Genomic DNA, 12613 nt, shown 5'->3' with positions numbered 1-12613 from the left:
GCGGCAGGGGGCGGGCTCAACTTCCTAGCAGGCAGCACCCTGGGTGAGGCGAGGAAGGGAGGCCAAGTTAGGATGCGCGTGGAAAGGAGGTGGTCGTGAGCTGTGCACCTTTCCCCGAGTGAGAAGCGGGGTGGATCTAAGTTAATTGCTGATTTGGACTAATGACCCTCGGGTGCTTGGGGCTAGGGGCTGCAACTGTCACTAATTTAAGGTTACTCCAGATCCTAATGTTGGGAGGAGGGGTGGGGGGGGAAGATGGGTGTCTGAGTGTTGCTTATGGGGAGAATCCTGAACTTCCAAGTGATTGGCAGGAGTGGGGAGCCTTGAGCCCACATGCCATGCCTTATGGCAGGGGTCGCCAACCTGAGGCCCTCCAGCTGTGGTTGGACTACAACTCCCATCACCCCCTGCCGTGATTAAAGTTGGCCGCCTTTGGCCCAGTGCATGCACTGCTGCTTGCGGAGGGAATGTCGGTGGAAATCCTCTCCCTGCTCCCTTTGACGCCAGTCTTGGCCAGTATTTAAGAATGCTTTGTGTGGTGCTTATATGGAATTGTACTAACGACGATGCAATACCTGCCTGGAACTGCTCCTTGGGAGGCCTGCACGGTCTGTTCCAACATCCTCGCCTGCCTTGCCTTCCTCTCTGGTCCCCACCTGTGCCAAACGTTAAATTGCAAACTTCTCACCAGCGTTCTCTCTAATCTTTTTGATCTGTGTGCGCAATGAGTTTTGTTCCGGGTGGCAGTCTCAAGGCAGGGTGTGCGCACCATGTGCATGCGGAGTGGGGCCCTCCTGATTCAGCCTGAGCGGGATCTGAAATTAACTGAGCGGGCATCAGAGAAACTTGTGAGTCTGCGCAGGCGCGCACACCTTAGAGAGGGAACACTGCTCCTCAGGGCAGGGAGCCGGGAGAGGAGAGCTGGTCTGGTGGAAGCCAGCATGACTTGTCCCCTTAGCTAAGCAGGGTCCGCCCTGGTTGCATATGAAAGGGAGACTAGAAGTGTGAGCACTGGAAGATCTTCCCCTCAGGGGATGGAGCCGCCACTCTGGGAACAGCATCAGAAGGTACCAAGTTCACTCTCTGGCTTCTCCAAGATAGGGCGGAGAGAGATTCCTGCCTGCAACCTTGGAGAAGCCGCTGCTAGTCTGTGAAGACAACGCTGAGCTAGATAGACCAATGGTCTGACTCAGTAAATGGCAGCTTCCTATGTCCTCTAGTTCTTTGTGGTGCACCATCGACGTTTGATTTGGTTTAGAATCAGAATGTGAGAGTGGGGATACGAATATGACAGATATTTATATACTGCTTTTCAACAAAAGTTCCCAAAGCGGTTTACATAGATATAAATTAAAATATAGATATAGATATAGATAGATAACCACTTTGGGGTTGTCTTTTAATGAAAGGCGGTATATAAATGCAACAATAAATAGATAGATAAAATGGCTCCCCCTGTTCAGCACAGGAAGCTGCTTCAGCATCCCTGAGAGAGGCCTGTGCAGCATCCGTTTGAAAACTTTCAGAGAAGGAGAGCCCACCTCCTGCATGAGGCAGACTGTTCCACTGGAGAAGCCCTCTTACATTAAGAAATTCTTCCTAACGTCCAGCCTAAACCTGCTTCCTTATCATTTCAAGCCACTGGTTCTAGTCCTGCCTTCAGGCGCAACAGAGGCCAAGTACGCTCCTCCTTCTGTGTTACCGTCCTTCAGATGTTTGAAGGTGTCTATCCTAATCTCACCCCCACCCACCCCCAATCACATGAATCCTCTTGCAACCCTTATAACCACCCTGTGAATCTGTCAGTTTCATTCCAGTATTGCAGATGGGACAGGGTGAGGTTTGAGGCTGAGAGAGTAGCTAACCTCAGGTCACCCAGTGAGTTCATGGGAGAGATGAGGGTCGAACGGGGACCTTCCTGGTTTGCAGCTCCGTTGCTTGGCCACTGCACAGGGGTTGAGATCAGGTCTCTTCTTGTGTCTGTCTGTTCTCTTTTCATACTCCTAGAGTACATTTCCAAATGGAATTAAACTAACCAGTGTGCAATTTTGCTCCCCTTCTTGGTGACAGTGAGACGTTCTAAGCAACTCCGTCTTACAGCCAGTGACTGTGAAGCTTTGAGCCAGACTCAAGAGGGTACCTCATCCCTTACACAGCCTTTTAGTCAAAGGCAAGGCAGCCGATACACTAACAGAGGTCTCTACCCCGCTCACCGGACAAAGAAACATCCACGAGGTATGGCAGCATCCTGATGTATTATGGTCTCCAAAGTTGTGCGGGAAATGTGTGGGCAGGAGCGGGTTGCCAAGTCGTAACTCAAGCTTGATTCATATGTGGTGTGGGCCACTGGTTCTGCCCTTTCCTTTGTAAATGTTCCTTATGCACCGTGTTACTTTTAAGTGCAACTACCACATGTCCATTTCTGCATAGAGTTCGCACACCAGCAGTATGCTCACAAAGTTTGCCAACTGCTGATACACTAAAGCCCTGTTCCATGTTATGTTCAATGAATGTACAGTCATGTTATGTTCAATGTGTACACACGGATCTGTGCATGCGTACACTTATTCATACATTCTGTTCAACATATGTACAGTAGTCTACTTCCTATCTGTGGCCTGCATTTGAGGGGGCCTGTAACCAGATTCACTTTTAAGGTGAACACATGTGCAGTCATGCACACAAACATGTGTCCAAGCACCTGTATGTACATACAACATTATGTCTGAATAGGGCTTAATGCTACGTGCAAATCAGTGTGTAGTGAGTACATTTAAGTGTGGTGGAACATTTGCACAGGTAGTTTTCTGTGGCCTGTGTTGCATATGCATCAGGCTTCAGGGAGTTGTACTGTCCCTTTCTCGACGAAGAAAGCAGGAGGTGCTGGCTTCTTTTCTGCCACTTTTCACACCTGCTGCAGCAAGCAGGATTCCAGGAAGGCCATCCAGTAGGAGGGGAAAGTGGGTGGATGGGCGGGCAGGAGAAGCCAGGGATGTTTTACCCCCCATTTGACTGGTGGATTCAAAGGAGCAGTGTCAGTCTCCTGAGTACATCCATAGTTAAGAACTGGAACCTGGATCTCAAATATATTGTTGCTATTTAGCACTCCTGTTTCACAGCTGTGTGCTAGGCGCTGTATAGGAGACGGAACACTATTTTGTCTGCAAAATATATACGGAATAGCATTTCACTGTTAGCTGCAGCAAAAAAGAAAAGAAACCTTTTTGGGTGCTGGATAACAATATGCTCTTGCAAGGGCCTGAGTAGTGAAGAGTGCAGTTTGAAAAGGAATGGCACTGAACAAAAGTACAGAGAGAACAGAGCATGAGAGAAGACAGCTCTTTCCCCTCTACCTTCCCATTTTTCTTACACAGAAACTGGTTTCCACAGATGAGAGTGTTTGCTTATCAATGTATTGTTTAATGGGTTGAGGCCAGATTTGGGGGTTACGGCATTTATTTAAAGAGCAAATCCAGCACTCTGTTCTGTGCCAAGGAAAGCTAAAAGCTTTAGTCTGCATACATCATATAAATCATAAACATGATTATTTTGCATAAGTGTCTTCCATAGTTTCCCTTATCATTGGGAAGAGACGGTGTAGCCTCCAGCAACTGAAAGACTGGCAGTGATAACTGTCATCTAACATGTTCCCCCTCCTATCATCACCAGCAACTGAAGGTTGAGGACATCACACAGCGTCTAGCTAGGATGTTAGGCAGTGCTGGGGAGGAGTCCGCTGTCGTGATGCACACACATTAGCACCAACGATGTTGGGAAATGTTGTCAAGAGGTCCTAGAAGCCAAATTTAGGCTGGTAGAGACTGGAGTATTATTGGACTTATGGAATTAAAAAGGGGTGTGAGGCAAGGATGTCCTTTGTCCCTTCCTCTGTTTAACTTGTGTACAATATTGAAATAATGGCTATTACAGTGTTCACAGAAGAAAATGTACTGGGGATTAAAACATCAACAAAAGAACACAAACTAGCTTTATATGCCCACGAGGATGCTGTGTCCTTTCTCGATGAACCCAAAGGATCGACAAATAAACTTAAGAGATACCAGATTGACAGAAACAAATCTGAGATAATAGGAATTAATATCCAAAACACTACAAAACAGGATATTAATGAACTGATGTATGCAAGATGGAGAGATAAGGAGGTTAGATACTAAGGAATTAAATGTTCTAAGAACACTAAAGACCTAATTAAGGAAAATATAGATCCTGTAACGTCATGCAAGTGAAAATGGGAAAGTGGAATAAACTAAATTTATCTTGGATGGGGAGAATTACAGCTATTAAAATAAATATTCTTCCATCATTGATATATTATTTTCTAAATCTGCCAGTAAGGATCCCACTGAAAAATTTAAGGTTAATACAAAAATGTACTTCTCAATTTATATGGAAAAATAAACTTCCAAGGATAAAAGTAAATGTTATGCAGCAAAACTTGAAGTGGCGCGGCTGGGAATTCTTGGTTGGTTTAACTGTTACCGTGCAGCTATTCTCACAGCTATGTCTGCATGATGGGACCCATATAACTATGAGCTGGCTTGGGATTTGGAGCAGGATAGTATAAATACTCCTTTAAAAGAATCGATTCTATTTATTTTATATACTGCCTGACTCCAAAGGCTCTAGGTGGTTTGTTGTATAAAGCAGAACAAACTCAATATGTTAAAAGACCAAATATAGGAAGAAATTCTATAGAATATACCTGTGAAAAATGCAAAACAAATCTCATTCTAGGGCAATCAGTTGTTGCATCATTTTTGTATCACGAAGATTTTGTTGTGGACAAAATGGCATCTTACTTTTCTAATTGGGAACCAGCTGAATATGTGTTACATGAAAAACTCTGGAGTGGAGGAGGGTTTTTGGACTTGCTTCAGTTGAGGAAAGTAAACCCCCAGCTAAAGGTGACTTGGTTTTAGTACATGCAAGGATGAAATCTTTTTTTAAGGATGGCACAGAAAACTGATTTAGGTCACGGTAAATCCAGGTTAGAAACATTATTAATATCTGGGAATGTATACAAAGGGTTTTATTAAAAAATGTATGAATTATTAAAAGAGGGTACTAAAGAATCTGATCTATGCAGATGAAAATGGGAAGTAGAACTTCTCTAGTATTCTCTGAAGTGCAGGAGCCGCGAGACAGGCGGAGCTGAGGGGGTCTCGATGCGGGGATGAGACGGTGGTGCCGGGAGCAGAGGTTTCGCTTGGATTCAGTGTTCCCTCTAAGGCATGCACATGTGCGCACACTCACATGTTTTTTGATGTCTGCTCAGTTAATTTTAGATCCTGCTCAGGTTGATGCATGTGTGCACACACCCTGCCTTGAGACTGCCACCCAGAACAAAACTCATTCCAAACACAGATGAAAAAAAATAGAGAGAACACTGCTTGGATTGCTTTAAAAGAGGCTTAGACCAATTCATGGAGGGCAGGTCTATCAATGGCTACTAGTCTGAGGGTTAAAGGCCACTTCCAGCTTCAGAGGCAAGAGGCCTCTAAATACTATTGCCAAGGAGCAACAGCAGGAGAGGGGGCCTGCCCTCACCTCTTGCCTGAGGGCTTCTCAGAGGCATCTGGTGGGCCACTGTGCGAAAGAGGATGCTGGACTAGATGGGCCTCCTTGGGCCTGATCCAGCAGGGCTGTTCTTATGACAGTGCTAGTTTCTCAGGGTCCTGTCCTGTGTTGAAATATTTGGTGAAAATTATTTCATTCTTGAAACTATAGAGCTGTACATCTCTCTGCAATCGTCAGAATATTAATTGTGGCTTTTCTGGAAGTTTCATTTCCCCAATCAGTCAGTTAATTTGTTTTGCAAGCCATTACACAGAGGTGACTCAAAAATTAAGTAGTTAAAACAATGGCATAAACAAAAAATACTCACGGGATGCTAAAAAATGAAAACATTGACTCAGAATAAAATCAAAACGATTAGACAGATTATATCAGCTTGCCACGTGTTTTCATTGCTTCTTGGCCTTTAGGCTAAGACAAAGTGTCATTTGCTATGTGTTTTGATGGCAGAAATGAAAAAGCTGACTACTTTTCTTATATATAGGGCATGGTATCGGCTAATTAAAAATGTGTTTAGAACCCCAGAGCAATGGCCAAATAAATACATCATGTAAACATTTATTGTAGAAACAGCTAGCTAGCTGGATTAAATAAATAAATAAATAAATAAATAAAATGGATCCGATCTTCCACTTCTCCCGACCCACATGGACACAGACGTTCTGTAGTAGGAAGATTCAGTTTTGAGTTGGGTTTTTTTTGCTTTTGCTAAAAATGCAGAAAATGAATAAATTAGCCAAGCAGGCTATTCCCAGATTTTTTTGGACTACGACTCCCATCATCCCCTGCCACAGTGGCAGTCATTGTGACTAGGGATGGTGGGAATCATAGTCCAGCAACAACTGGGGACCCAAGGTTAAAAACCCCTGCTTTATCTGGAAGTACAGAAAATTAAGCCACCTCCATGCACAGCCTATGCTCTGCCATGGAGTTGATGCTCTGCTCTCTCCTGTTGATTCAAATCAATCAGGTGGCTATTCACTCCATCACAGCTTTTAGAAAGAGTGTAAAATCTTTGGCTTTTTGCCCAGGCATTTATTTGATTCTCTGCTGCTGCTTTCCTTTGTACTCTGTATTGCTTTTATGCTTTTGTTTTAAATTTTTAATCAGATTTGTTTAATATTTTTCACTTAATATTTTAATTGTGTCTTTTTTTACCATCTTGTTTTTAAATTTTGCTGTAAACCACCTTGGGGTTGTTTTAATGAAAGGCGGTCTATAAATTTAACACTCAATCAATCAATCAATCCTTGTTTGGCCATGTTGCTATACTTTGGCTTAACCTTCCTCACAGGGCTGTTGTGTTGAGAAAATGAGGACAGGGCATATTGTAATCCAGTGTGAGCTCTTTAGAATAAGGCAGAGAAGAAATAGTGTGTAGCAGGGCCCAGGGGCAGTTTTTGCCTCAGAAGTGAAGGCTCCTTCCTTGTATGGAAATTTTGCTTGCCTAAAGATCTCCTCTTTGACTCTATACAGTTCTTAAGTCTATGTTGTCTGTTCACTGCCTTACCAGACCTAGCCACCAGGTGGTAGTATTTGACCTGGTCAGTTGTCAGTCACATTCCTTTTTCAGGAGCAATGCAACAAGCTGACCTCTCCCCTCTGTTGTCTTATCTTTTTATTCCTCTCTGCCCATGGCCAGCATTTCCTGCTGGGCCTCTCTTCCTGTTTCCTGTTCATTCTTTTTATCCTGAAGCCTACAGTTCCTAGGAAGACGCTGAGGTAAAGGCTTTTCTTCTTTAGTTTCTTTGGCAAACAGGCATAAACCATTGGGCATTCTCTGCAGACTGCTGTAACCTTCTTCCTTTTTCTCTCTGTTGCAGGATCAGGATCAGGCCACCAAAGCACCATCACTGACTACTTCAGAAGCAAAACCCGCCCGTCACAATGTGGAGTTGACATGGCGCAAGCCAACAAAATCAAAGCGGAGAACTCTCTGGCATCCTCGTTTGTTCACGATGAAGAATTCTTAGACATAGAGGACTCCTGCTCTCTTCTTGGGGGTAATGGGGATGTGGCCCCAGTGACTCCTAGGAAAAGGCCACGTTTCTCCCAGAGCACCAACAGCTGCCACACGGACTGCAGTCAATGGGATCAAGATGATAAACATTTCTTGGACAGGTTTTCTGAGCAATCCCCAGACCATGTTTATCTCAAACAGGAAGTTGATGACATCACACAGGAAGCTAATGCCATGGAAGTTGACCCTCTTCCTGACGCATGTTTTGGCCTCCTGGGAACTGTTAGTTGGGATGTGCCCCAAGGCCACATTGATCAGTTGCCTGATGAAATCCTCAGGGAGATCTTTGCGCTGGCGCCTGCCATTGATGTCTTCCAGAACATCAGCCTAGTTTGTCATCGTTGGCACCTGATAGTCTCTGATCCACAGGTAAGCCATGCATCACCTGTCTGCTGGCTTGTAGTATTCTATGCTGACAGAACCTGTAAAGTCTGGTGAAAGCTTCTTCTTCTATCCGTTCAGTTGTATCCGACTCTCGGTCACTCTGTGGATCAATGCATTCCATGCTGTCCTATCTTGAACAGCTTCCTTTAATTCTGCCGTGGTCATTCCAGTGCCATTTTTCTAAAAAGCTGATGCTTGTATATTTTATTATTTAATTATTATTTATTGAATTTATATACCGCCTAGTATAAAAATCTCTAGGTGGTGTACAGAATTAAAACATAAAATATAACACATTTAAAATTCATAAAAAGATAAAAATCATAGATTAAAAACACATTAAAATTTAAAAATCAAATTTCAGTTGAAGGCCTGGGAAATCAGGTACCTCTTCAGGGTCCTCCTAAAAGCAAACAGAGAAAGAGATGATCTTATTTCAGCAGGGAGCATGTTCCAAAGCCCTGGGGCAGCCACAGAGAAGGCCCAGTCTTGAGTTGCCACCAAATGTGTTTGCAGCAACCATAATCGGACCTCTCCAGATGATCTTCATAGGTGTCAGGGTTCATGACAGAGAAGGCACTTTCTTAAATACACTGGACCTAAGCCATTAAGGGCCTTATAGGGAATAACTAGTACTTTGTATTTTGTTCAGAAACCTATCGGCAGCCAGTGCAGTTCTCTTAGAATCGGTGTTATATGGTCCCTTCAGGTTAACCCAGAGACCAGTCTGGCTGCCATATTCTGTACCAATTTTAGTTTCCAAGCTACGTACAAAGGCAGCCCCACGTAGAGTGCATTACAGTAGTCAAGCTTAGAGGTTACCAGCCTATTTACCACCGTTTTAAGGTCACTAGTCTCCAAGAATGGACATATCTGGTGTATTAGCCGAAACTGATAAAAGGCACTCCTGGCCACTGCCTCAACCTGAGAACCAGGGAGCGTTTGGGATCTGGGAGCACTCCCAGACTACAAACCTGATCTGTATCAGGCTGAGCTCCCAAAATCAACCTGAAATAGTCACTCCTTGTGCCAGGTAATAGCAAAACATATCAGTTACAGTCATACCTTTGACTAATCTTTTGTTGCCTAATTTCATATGCAATCTTAGATTTTTGGAAATATATTCTAAGTGACATACAAAACCAAAAAAGAATAGAAGACCAGAGATAAAACTTGACACAAACCTGAATAGCAAGGAAACCCAACAGAGGTCACATAATCCTACATCATTGAAGTCAAAATACAGCCAAACTGATGTAAACAGAATCTGCCTTGTACCAAAAGCAACCATTTAACCCAGTATTGTCAACAGTGACTATCAGCAGTTCTCCAGGGTTTGAGACAAGAGCCTTTCCCAGCCCAGCCTGTCAGGGATTGAACCCGGGACCTTCCTTCACTGAGATACACCCGCTCCCACTTCAAAGATGGTAATTCAACATATAATGCCAAATCACATTGCTTGCCTGGCCTGTTCTTCAGGTTTAAACCTATTCCAGCACTGAAAAGGAGACCCTGTTACACAAAACCCAAGTCTGTCATATCTAATTTTCTATCTCACAGTTGCCTAAAACATGCTCACTTATAAGGCCTTCTGCCTTGCTTTCCTTAGCCTGTTAAAATGTGTATTTCGGATTGTAAAAATCAAGGACCAGGGGTTTCCCAACTAATTGTACTCCAAATGTTGCTGAACTACAGTTCCCATCATTACCAGCTGCAATGTATTGTGGCTGGGGATGATGGGAGTTGTAGTTCAGCAACATCTGGAGCACCACAGGTTGGGGACCCCGGCACTGGACAAATAGTAAACCTCGGTTATTTTTCTGCCTGGAAAAAGTAATCATTTGCATTTACTGCCCCATTTCCAACACTAAAAATCTGAAATATGTATTGAAGCATAAAGAGCAAGATTAATATTTGTGGGACTGTATTCATCTTGACTGCTGCCACTTGCCCTGCTCAAGTTAGATTTGATTTCCCTCTCTCCAACTCAGCTGGCTGGTTCTCACGGGTGCCATCTTTCTCTTGGCCTCAGTCTCCTTTTTGGAGTATGTGGATAACAGCAGTGAGCTACCTAGCAGGATCACTGTGAAGGGTTAGGATGGCAGTAAGATCATGTAGGTGAAGAACACTCACACTGCGCTTGTGTGAGAGAGCTGCACTAGTGCAAGAAGACAGTGTAACTCCATGAAGTCCAGGGGATGCTCAGAATTGCACTCTTGCGCAAAGCAACGTATATGGATTGGAAAAGAGGATTCCTGGTGGGAGGTGCACTATACTACTAACACTACAAATATTTATATACCACTCTTCAACCAAAGTTCTCAAAACGGTTTACATATAAAAATAATTATTACATAAATAAGATGGTCCCCTGACCCCAAAGGGCTCACAGCCTACAAAGAAACTTCAGGTAGACACCAGCAACAGCCCCTGGAGGGATGCTGTGCTGGGGTTGGATAGGGCCAGTTGCTCTCCCCCTGCTAAATATAAGAGAATCACCACTTTAAAAAGATGCCCCTTTGCTTGGTTAGCAGGGGATCTATAGCAACTATAGGTTGCACACCTTCTTGTACTAGTGCAAGGACGTTTGCACTGGTGCAGCAGTAGTCTAGAATGCAAGCTCCTGACGCAGTGGAGCTAGCTAGCACAGGTACCCTTGCACTAGCACAACGTTCTTGTGTCGGTGCAGAGGACGTCAGCCGCTGTCTTCCTTTCAATCCATTTCTTAAAAATTACTCATACACCCATGACTGGTGTATGTTTTCTTAACTATGGCTCTTAAGAGAACATGCAGATTATGTGGGTGTGGATATTGTCGAGAATGTTTAAGAAAGTGAGATAGTAAGTATTATAAATGCATCACTCAAATCTGACGGAGCAGTGTTTGGACTCCTGGGTGCAGCTTTGGTGGTTTTCATCTCCAAAAGGAAAGCCTTCTGCTGGGAAACCGGAATTTAGATGGCTTTTTAAGAGGATTGAACACATTCTTGGAGGATAGGTCTGTCAGTGGCTACTAGCTAAAATGGCGAAAAATGTAGTTGTCATGGTCAGAGGCTACATCACAGGTTTCCTGGAGCCTCTGCCTCGCTGCTGCTGGAGACAGAATGCTAGCCTAGAAGGAATGTGGTGTGTGTTCCAGCAAGGCAATTCTTGTAATATTAAGACTGGTCACCCTGCCCTAGAACGGCTGTTCTTCCTCTTTTACAAGTACAGTTTATTTGAATGGGTCCTGCACAAGAGATTTCTGTCTCCTAGAGGCTAAAAATGAAACTAGAAATATCCGTTAAACTGTGCATCCAGTTTCAAAAATGATCGGATGGCCTGCTTTGGCATTTCAGTTCATCCCCTGGAAGAAGCTATACCTTCAGTATCTGAAGGCGGAAGCCCGGGCCTTATTGACACTCAACACAATTCTACACCGATATGGCCTAACCCAAGAGCAGAGCCAGTGCATGCTGGGATTTATACGGTGAGTCAACCTTCCAAACAGCTACGGGAATGCATCGGCTGCATTGCCTTTTATTTGCGTTCTTTTGTTTTCTTATTTTTTTCATGTTTTGTATTCCCCCTTTTTCTAAAGAACCCAAGACAATGGATGAAGGTTCCTCTCCTTTCTTGTGTGTAGCAGTGATTTTCCAGGCACAGAATCACAAAAGAAAAGAGAACATGTATTTCTGTACCATGGCAAACTTCTTTTCTGACTTGGAATACATCTTGAATGCAGATAAGAACATAAGAAGAGCCCTGCTGGATCAGGCCCAAAGCCCATCTAGTCCAGCATTCTGTTTCACACAGTGGCCCACCAGATACCTCTGAGAAGCCCACAGGCAAGAGCTGAGGGCGTGCCCACTCTCCTATTGTTACTCCCCTGCAACTGGTATTTAAAGGAATCTTGCCTCTGAGGCTGGAGGTGCCCTGTAGCCACTGATAAACTTGTCTGGCATGAATTGGTCTAAGCCCCTTTTAAAGCCATCCAGGCTGGTGGCTGTCACCACATCTTGTGGCAGAGAATTCCATTGGTTGGACATACATTGTATGAAAAAGTGCTTCCTTTTGCCAGTCCTTAATTTGTCGGTCCTAAAGATACAGACAGTATGGCTGCTCTCTAGTGATGTGAAGGCCGAGGGAAATTGTGGGGGGATTACTTGTTCAGGTTTTCCCCCTGCAAGGCAAGAGAAAGATAAATGAGCCAGCGTGGTGTAGTGGATGAGCCAGCGTGGTGTAGTGGTTAGAGTGCTGGACTAGGACCGGGGAGACCCGAGTTCAAATCCCCATTCAGCCATGAAAACTAGCTGGGTGACTCTGGGTCAGTCACGTCTCTCTCAGCCTAACCTACTTCACAGGGTTGTTGTGAAAGAGAAACTCAAGTATGTAGTACACCGCTCTGGGCTCCTTGGAGGAAGAGCGGGATATAAATGTAAAATAATAATAATGGGAAATTTCCCCAGGTGCCAATCTTGTGCCTGCCATGAACTCCCTAGCTGGCCTTAGGCGATCCCTTCCCTCCCAGCCTCCACACCCCCCAGCTGCCATGTGGGGGTACCGTTTGCTGACCTGACAGCAGGGCTTCTTAACTTTGGGTCCCCAGATGGTGTTGCACTGCGGCTCCCACCC

General features: G+C 44.4%; 1 protein-coding gene across 8 annotated transcripts in view; it reads left to right on the top strand.

Annotated features, from left to right (window-relative positions):
- Window positions 1–2: 2 nt before the first annotated feature.
- Window positions 3–12613, top strand: part of FBH1 (F-box DNA helicase 1) — a 38014-nt gene continuing 25403 nt past the window's right edge. The window contains exons 1-5 of one of the 8 annotated variants that reach the window (XM_053255598.1): window positions 28–211; window positions 2071–2235; window positions 7238–7317; window positions 7419–7984; window positions 11338–11468. In XM_053255598.1, the coding sequence (XP_053111573.1) occupies window positions 7496–7984; window positions 11338–11468 (620 nt within the window). In that variant the 5' untranslated portion in view covers window positions 28–211; window positions 2071–2235; window positions 7238–7317; window positions 7419–7495. The other 7 variants (XM_053255594.1, XM_053255596.1, XM_053255595.1 and 4 more) reach the window with 7 other exon arrangements.

Source organism: Hemicordylus capensis, chromosome 5, assembly GCF_027244095.1.
Source record: "Hemicordylus capensis ecotype Gifberg chromosome 5, rHemCap1.1.pri, whole genome shotgun sequence".
In the NCBI taxonomy this organism is placed as follows: Eukaryota; Metazoa; Chordata; class Lepidosauria; order Squamata; family Cordylidae; genus Hemicordylus; species Hemicordylus capensis.
The sequence above is the reverse complement of the archived record's forward strand: the minus strand, read 5'-3'. Positions and strand labels throughout refer to the sequence as shown.